This window comes from Nerophis lumbriciformis, linkage group LG35, assembly GCF_033978685.3.
Source record: "Nerophis lumbriciformis linkage group LG35, RoL_Nlum_v2.1, whole genome shotgun sequence".
In the NCBI taxonomy this organism is placed as follows: domain Eukaryota; kingdom Metazoa; phylum Chordata; class Actinopteri; order Syngnathiformes; family Syngnathidae; genus Nerophis; species Nerophis lumbriciformis.
Genome location: NC_084582.2, coordinates 18,838,146 through 18,847,292, shown reverse-complemented (window position 1 = coordinate 18,847,292; position 9,147 = coordinate 18,838,146). Strand labels below are relative to the sequence as shown.

Below are 9,147 nucleotides of genomic sequence, written 5' to 3'. Positions count from 1 at the left end.
CACTGTTTTCCTGTCAACATGAATGTTAACACAAAAGGTTTAACCAAAGTGGGTACAAACTGATGGAACTACTATGGTTGTAGAAGACATGTGCATTATCTCTGTAGGGAGGAACATTAGTTATTACATTCAGAATCTGTCAAAAGTTTAATCACATGAGGAACTTGGTGTCCAAACTGTTGTTTGTATCAGTAGTAGACAATGCCTTTTAATCTCCTGCTTAATGGAGTCACTGCGGTGCACACTAGAGCTGTGCACGTCATGAACAAGTCCCTCAAAACTTGCAAGTAGTTTAAGTGAATTGGGACTAGTGGGTTTTCTTCTCCATTAAACACTTCACATGTTAAATTTACTCTGCTAAGACTAGCTAAATAAATGAAAAAAACAACAATTTAAATTTGACTGATTGTGCAGCTGTTGCTCAAACTGTGTTTAAATGTATTAGCACTTGGGAAACTGGTCCATATTTGTCAACATTTCCATTCGAAAGTAATTTAAATTTCCTGATTTTTTTTGGTGTAAGGCTGTTGGTTTTTTATTCCATAATTATTTTCATATAAGTTTATTGTACAAGGAAAGCAGTAACGTGTTAAGAATGATAGTTATCATAATGTATCAAAAGGCATGCATTCAAACAAAGTGTGTAACAATATACTTTTTAACTTTTAAAATGGTACCAGTTAACATTGTTAAAGAGAGCATGTAACGCAACGGAGGATGTGCTGATGTAAAGACGCTGGCGGCCTACTGAGGCGTAAAAGTTATTTTACCGGCGTGCTTTTATTTTGTAGCCCGGACCTTACGGGTTGTTGTGCTTCCGAGCAGACCGGAAGTCATAACGTGCGGCTTTATTCTATACAACGAACAAGGCGACATCGCAAAGCATAAAACAGACTGTTATAAAGGCCGTTTGCATCCTGTACAAACATTTAGTTAAATCACCTTTTGATTGAATTCCAACATTTAGTTTTAACTTGGTAGTCTTTGCACTCTCATGGTTCCTTTGAAATTAAGTCCGACCAAAACTGTAGAGAGGCACAAATAGACGAATGTATAATATATTTTGTAGACACAGCTGATAAAACAGAGTACACACAGAGTACATTTTATTGTCATGACACCTCCTTAACAAGGTCTTACTTCCAAAGGTGTCAGCTTTTGACACTCCAGCTGTTGCTGCACACGAGCCTGCATGTGTCTGACATGTGGACAATAATACCACACTGTTTATGTCCCACGCACACACCCTTTAGCTAGTGCCGATAGTTCATATCTAAGCATGTTTCAGGCTGATTGAATGAGTGAGCCTGTCATTGCTTTATCACAATTAACCAGTAGGAGTGGGTAAGTAAATCAACCTCCACTACCTGTAATCTGACTAAAGCGCTGTGTGCCTCCGGTACACCAGGGGGCGCTTGTGGTCATTTCAGATGGTTTGTGTGGGATTGTTAGTTGAGCAAATTAACGCTAATTGCTTTGATTTTACTGACGTCGCGCCCGCCCCCCATTAAATATGCGTGGTGGTCAAGCCAACTCCGTTTTAATAATAATAATAAAAATAATAATAATAATAATAATGACCTTTATTGTCTCTGAGGAGAAATTTGTCTTGGACATTAAGACACAGCGTTTTACATACATACATCATACTTGTCAACCCTCACGAATTTTCCGGAAGACTCCCGAAATTCAGCACCTCTCCCGAAAACCTCCCGGGACAAATATTCTCCCGAAAATCTCCCGATTTTCAGCCGGAGCTGGAGGCCGCGCCCCCTCCAGCTCCATGCGGACCTGAGTGAGGACAGCCTTTTTTCACGTCCGCTTTCCCACGATATAAACAGCGTGCCTGCCCAATCACGTTATTCCATACGAGGCGTCCGGCATACCGCAGATGAGCATGGTGCAGATGGAGAAGATCTTCTCGGCGTCCGTGTTGGCGCACACGTTGCCAAAGCCGACACTGGTCAGGCTGCTGAGGGTGAAGTAGAGGGCGGCGATGTACGAGCTGCGCACCGACGGGCCGCCGACCGTGTTGTTGACGTAGGGCATCTCCAGGCGTTTGCCCAGCTCTTGGAGCCATCCTTGGGGAAGAGATGGGAGGACAACAGGGTGACAAGAACTAAATCATCCAGACTAGAGATACATTGTATTATTGTGTTTATCTTACCTAAAAATAAATATATTTATTAATAAATAAATAAAAAAACTAAATACATTTTTACTATATTTTGCTAAAAACATCAAAATTAATTGTATTTTTATTTGTATTTTTTCTGACTCCTTATTACATTATACATTATACATTAAAATAAACATATTTGAAATAATTAATTTTAAATGATCATAATAATTCATTTAAAATGACCATATTTAATTATTAAAATAATTGCTTGTTTATCAACAACTTTAGCATTTTATTCATTACATTTTCAAGCTCTCAGAAGCTAAGTTATGTTATATTCCTTAAGATTTATTTATGCAAGTTTGAAGTATCAATGATCTAAATACAGTTTTGTTTGCATAATTTCAGGATGTATATATATATATATATATATATATATATATATCTATATTAGAGATGCGCGGTTTGCGGGCACAACCGCGGAGTCCGCGGATTATCCGCGGATCGGGCGGTTGAAATAAAAAAAAAAAAGATTTTAAATAGATTCAGGCGGGTGGCAGTTAAACCAATTCGGAAATATATATACATAGTTAAATGGTGTTACCCACATACGAAAAACGAGCAGGCACCTGCTGCATATGCCACAACAGAAGAAAAAAAAAAAAGAGATGGACACTTTTACGGAGCGGAGAAGGGACGCCTCGCCGGGGTCCGGGACCGAGGCCCCTTCCCCCGAGAGGGCCCCACCGGGAGCCGTAGCTGAGGCGATCCGCGAGAAGGGCCCGACGCACGTCCAGGGTCACCACCGCGCCCACCGCACCGACACCCCGCCTCGTCCGCCTTCGCCGCGGCCGGCGTCACGCGCAGCAGGTAAGCAGCTTACCTGCCCGCCACCCCCGTGGCCGGGGGCTCGTAACAGGGGTCACTCCGCGCGCTCCGCCCGCGCAGCTTACCTGCCCGCCACCCCTGTTGCCGGGGGCGCGTAACAGGGGTCACTCCGCGCGCAGTGCGCTCACGAAAGGGGTGGGGCTCACCCTGGTTGATATAGACAGCAGGACGGTGGCCATGGAAGTTGGAACCCGCTAAGGAGTGTGTAACAACCCACCTGCCGAATCAACTAGCCCTGAAAATGGATGGCGCTGGAGCGTCGGGCCCATACCTGGCCGTCGCCGGCAGCGAGACGCGCTTGGAGGTGCGCTCAGCGCGGCTACCATATGATTGCGCACTGGTGTGCGTCTGGGTCGTGACAGCGTGGCACGCGAATATCTGTGCTGCATTGGATCAGTCTCCTTTCTTTAACAGGCAAAAGCTTTATAACCTCACTAATGCCTTGCATCGTCTATATTAGATATATAACAACGGGCGGGTGCGGTTCTGATCAAATGTTAGGTCGGGTGGATGGCGGATGGTTGACGACTTTCTGATGCGGTTGCGGATGAAATAATTGCCTATCCGCGCATCTCTAATATATATATATATATATACGAAATACTTGACATGGTGAATTCTAGCTGTAAATATACTCCTCCCCTCTTAACCACGCCCCAACCACGCCCCCGCCCCAAACCACGCCCCCCACCCCCACTTCCCGAAATCGGAGGTCTTAAGGTTGGCAAGTATGACATACACACATACACACGCATATACATACATACAGTTCATCCGACAATACAGTGATGGCAGTGAACAGTGCCCAGGTATATCAGTTGGTTATGAGATCACACATTATACGAAGGTCCTGGGTTCGATCCTGCGCTCGGGATCTTTCTGTGTGGAGTTTGCATGTTCTCCCCGTGACTGTGTGGGTTCCCTCCGGGTACTCCGGCTTATTGTTGATGACTGAAGTGCTGACATCAACCAAACCTAACTCCCCTGCCCCAACCTCCTCCACATCCTACCCCCCGGATTGCTAATAATGTAAAAAATTAAATGTATATACTCTGATGATGATTAACTTGTGTGATGACTGTATTATGCTGATAGTATATATTTATACCATGAATTGATTAAAGTGGACCCCGACTTAAACAAGTTGAAAAACTTATTCGGGTGTTACCATTTAGTGGTCAATTGTACGGAATATGTACTGCACTGTGCAATCTACTAATACAAGTCTCAATCAATCAATCAATCCTCCCACCTCCAAAGACATGCACCTGGGGATAGGTTGATTGGCAACAGTAAATTGGCCCTAGTGTGTGAATGTGAGTGTGAATGTTGTCTATATGTGTTGGCCCGGTGATGAGGTGGTGACTTGTCCAGGGTGTACCCCCACATGGCACCCCAAACCATCACCCAACCATGCAAATTTTGCATTTCCTTTGGAAATCGAGGTCCCAGAGTCTGGAGGAAGACAGGAGAGGCACAGGATCCACGTTGCCTGAAGTCTAGTGTAAAGTTTCCACCATCAGTGATGGTTTGGGGTGCCATGTCATCTGCTGGTGTCGGTCCACTCTGTTTCCTGAGATCCAGGGTCAACGCAGCCGTCTACCAGCAAGTTTTAGAGCACTTCATGCTTCCTGCTGCTGACCTGCTCTATGGAGATGGAGATTTCAAGTTCCAACAGGACTTGGCGCCTGCACACAGCGCAAAATCTACCCGTGCCTGGTTTACGGACCATGGTATTTCTGTTCTAAATTGGCCCGCCAACTCCCCTGACCCTAATTAGCCCCATAGAAAATCTGTGGGGTATTGTGAAAAGGAAGATGCAGAATGCCAGACCCAAAAACGCAGAAGAGTTGAAGGCCACTATCAGAGCAACCTGGGCTCTCATAACACCTGAGCAGTGCCAGAAACTCATCGACTCCATGCCACGCCGCATTAACGCAGTAATTGAGGCAAAAGGAGCTCCAACCAAGTATTGAGTATTGTACATGCTCATATTTTTCATTTTCATACTTTTCAGTTGGCCAACATTTCTAAAAATCCCTTTTTTGTATTAGCCTTAAGTAATATTCTAATTTTGTGACACACGGAATTTTGGATTTTCATTTGTTGCCACTTCAAATCATCAATATTAAATGAAATAAACATTTGAATGCATCAGTCTGTGTGCAATGAATAAATATAATGTACAAGTTACACCTTTTGAATGCAATTACTGAAATAAATCAAGTTTTTCAAAATATTCTAATTTACTGGCTTTTACCTGTATACCGGTATATGAAATACTTGACTTTGAGAATTCTAGCTGTAAATATACTCCTCCTCTCTTAACCACGCCCCCGCCCCAACCACGCCCCCCGACCACTGGGTTGGGTTTGGAATTGGATTGCATTGTTATGGTATTGCTGTGAATTGTTTTGTTGGATTGATTAATAAAAAAAATAATAATAAAAAAATAAAAAGTAAAAAAAATAAATTAAAACAAATAATTGCTTTTTTTTAAATGAGAATCGATTCTGAATCGCACAACCTGAGAATCGCGATTCGAATTCGAATCAATATTTTCCCACACACATATATATATATATATATATATATATATATATATATATATATATATATAAGAAATATATATATATATATATATATATATATATATATATATATATATATATATATATATATATATATAAGAAATACTTGAAAATATATACACACACACACCCCCACCCCCACCCCCCAACACGCAGACCTCCCGAATTCGGAGGTCTCAAGGTTGGCATGTATAGGGTGTCCAAACTTTTGCCACCCCTGCTGTACGTGACAATGTATATAAATACTGTTATTTCAGTCGGATCTGACGCCAAAAGGTGTTTGGAACGAGACCAAACGGTGCAGGGAGCACGGCCGTGGTGGCCTCGTGAGACACACACACACACGCACGCACACACACGCACACACACTGACACACTCACGCACACACACACACACACGCACACACACACACACACGCGATTTGGGCTGTAAGTGAACGAGTGCCCTGAAAAGTAATCCTTATGGTGAGCAGTAATCCTGTGGCCGTTGCAAAAGACGACAATAAACGGTGTGTGTTTGCATGGAGACAGATGCTCCCCAGAAGTGAAAGCCTATAATCTCATTCCTTGCTTTCATTTGCCTTTTCCTGCAGGAGCTTTCATCCCCAAAATGTACAAAAGCGTTTTGCACACAGGGCAGCGCAGCGGGACTAACACCTCTTTTCATGCCAAGGAATTGTGCTGTTCTGCTCGACACTCACTTGTCTAAGGAGCATGTTTTCTTTTATTGTCACCTGAAATACTATTAGAATATGTATGAACGTGTAATGTTTGTGCATGTGTCTAGCCATCCTAAACAATGTCTTTGATTTGATGCATGCAACTGCATGCCCCCGAGTTGGTGATAAGTAAAAAAAAATGTGCACAAACAAGTTCTGCATGCAGGACATTTGAGTTCCTGCTGAGCCATTAAAGTCTGCTTTGTTATGTTGATAATGTTGACAATCGCCATTAACATATTGTCCACTTTCACACAACCAACATCTATCAGTGTCTTTTCTGTGTGCTCAAAATGAAGCAGAGGCATGAAGCCTATAGAAGAAACTGTAAAAAAAATAAATACTTAAAATGCATTTAATTAGTGTTTCATATCACGAATTGGGTAGAGAAGAGTATTGTTGTTGTGATTTTATGATGTATAACCATAGTGCAGGAAATAAATAAAACAAAAACTAACATTTTATGTTTTTTTGGTACGTCTAACTTAACAAAAATAGTTTGTGAAAACGTCATACTTTATACAGCAACTTTATAACCTTATATGATATATATATATATATATGTATGTATGTATGTATGTATGTATGCATGTATGTATGTATGTATATATATATATATATATATATATATATATATTAATTGGGATGATGTAGGGATGAAATAGCCTGTTTTTCCTGACCTAACGTATATTCCGCTCTACCCCCAGTATTGAGCAGTGTATAACAGATAAATCCCAGTAACCTCGACTATACTGAATATACTGAGTATGTGTGTCATAAATAAAAATAATAAGCAAGTAGCCTACACTTTTATAAAAAGCCGCATATTTTATATTAAAGTTTGTCTTACATTCTAATCAGTGGAAAAATACAAGATAAAAATGTATAAATTATATATACCACTAAAAGTATAACTACATTTGCTTTTGTTACCTTTCCCCCACCCATTATCATTAAATACAATATCATTTAAATGTAATCCATGTATGTTTTATTTATATTTTTACATATATGCCCAAGAGGGACAAGCGGTAGAAAATGGATCAAGACATAGTTCAGTTTCACCGTATATTAAATTCAAATAATATATATTTGATGATGCATGTATTTAAATAAAATGTTTATGCACTGTGTATTTTCCCCAAATTATACACTTTTTTTTTTAAAGTTGCAATTAAGTATATGTCTTAATACAACCATAATAGTAGAAAAATACAAATTACATACAAATTGCATTTAGAATAAAACTGTACCTGTAATCATTCCTGTTTGAAGGAAAATGAGCACAAAAGTATACATTTTTTAAATGACTAATATATATATATATATATATACACATAGTTTAAAAATACAAATGGACACGTGACATATTACATTTAAATGTAATGTTATTTAAAAGGGAACATTAGGAAGTTACATTTTGGGATCTCCAAACCCCAAGTAATAAAAAAACAAAAAACAAAAAACAGGCTGATTCAAAAGTGAAAGTACACTGCTTTGCTAATGTTTTCCAATTTTTCTAACAATTTAATGTCAACATGTTTATTGTATTCTACAGAAACTAATGTATTTAAACGTGATATTTATACGGGAAATAGTATGCAAATGTGCAGTTAACATGGAGTAAAAAATAATTCTGCACAGTTTAATGTTTAGTCCGAATTGAAAAATCATGTGACTTTATTTGATTTACACTATCAACATGTTTACAGTCTTTGCAACAGCAGCATTTTGTTAAAAAATAAAAATAAAAATCTTTGGAGCTTGGATGGAGTCTGCAAGGTGGCCAATGTATGCTTCTGCGTGTACGTTCTCCATGACAACATAGGAGCATCAGCATATCCAATGTGGATCAAGAATGTGGCAATCATCACCTTGAGCACTTTCACTTGGAATGATCACAAACAAGTGGAACAAAAAATCCCGTTCAATAAAAAATGTTTAAAAAAAAAATCAAATAAAAACAGCTGAGAAAGTCGGATAGAAAAAAGTATATCCGTGGAATATTTATTGTGACGTGTATACAAGCCAGGGTCTCCACACAGGATCCTGACTTTGGACGCAGGCAGAAGGAGAGGACAGTTTCCGGGTGTCACACTGATTATCACCCCCCTGCGGCAGGTACCGTGGAGAAGAGATCCCACCCTGCAGCGGATGTTGGGGGAAGAGTTTGTGGGGGACATGTCCTGAGGACGACACGATCATCTGAGCCTCGGGAAGTCCAACGGAAGCTCGTCCAGCAGGGTTCTGGTTCTCCACGGCTATGAAGTGTTTGATCGTCCGCAGACAAGACCTCATCCCGGCCTGGTAGTCACGGTGCTGCTGCTGCTGCTGCTGCTGCTCAGGGCCGGGGGTCTTCTGGCCGCCGGACAATGACGTCATTGCGCGGTTCTCTTTCAAGAACTGGACCACACTTTCTAGAATCTCTGCTTTCTCCACTTTGGGGTTCTTTAATTTCTACAAAGTAAATATAATTACGGTTATGATGATTGAGCGTGAATATTGAATGTAGCGATGTACCGCCTACCTCATCCTGGGTGGTATCCAGCATCAACAGGCGCAAAGTCTCCAAATTGTGGTTGATCCTCTCCCGTCTGCGTTTCTCCATTACAGGCTTAGTCACCTGTAAAATACAGCATGCGATTAAAATGATATAAACGTATTTTTTTCATGTACATTTTAGTCCTTCGGTATTCCTTACCCTCCTCACCCTCTGCCTGGAAGTCTCTGGTGTAGTTAACGCCTTCATGTTGTGCTACTAAGCTCACCTGCAGACCTCAGTGCACATTTATTTGCGTGCCCTGCAGGTAGCCACGCCCACCAAGAC

At 40.8% G+C, this 9,147-nt stretch overlaps 1 protein-coding gene across 1 annotated transcript; it reads right to left on the bottom strand.

Moving 5' to 3' along the window:
* Nucleotides 1-8,301: 8,301 nt before the first annotated feature.
* Nucleotides 8,302-9,147, bottom strand: her5 (hairy-related 5). Its single transcript, XM_061928017.1, has 3 exons — nucleotides 9,022-9,147; nucleotides 8,848-8,943; nucleotides 8,302-8,777 (listed from the first exon to the last, which is right to left on the bottom strand). Exons 1-3 carry the CDS (start codon nucleotides 9,067-9,069, stop codon nucleotides 8,328-8,330), a joined length of 594 nt encoding a protein of 197 aa, XP_061784001.1. The 5' UTR covers nucleotides 9,070-9,147; the 3' UTR covers nucleotides 8,302-8,327.

Bases quoted from the DNA above. Each gene is read 5' to 3' on its own strand.
- her5 (XM_061928017.1), bottom strand. From the start codon at position 9,069: ATGAAGGCGTTAACTACACCAGAGACTTCCAGGCAGAGGGTGAGGAGG. The intron at 8,944-9,021 runs GTAAGGAATACC...TGTATTTTACAG, and splicing joins CCAGGCAGAGGGTGAGGAGG to GTGACTAAGCCTGTAATGGA. The intron at 8,778-8,847 runs GTAGGCGGTACA...TTTACTTTGTAG, and splicing joins TGGATACCACCCAGGATGAG to AAATTAAAGAACCCCAAAGT.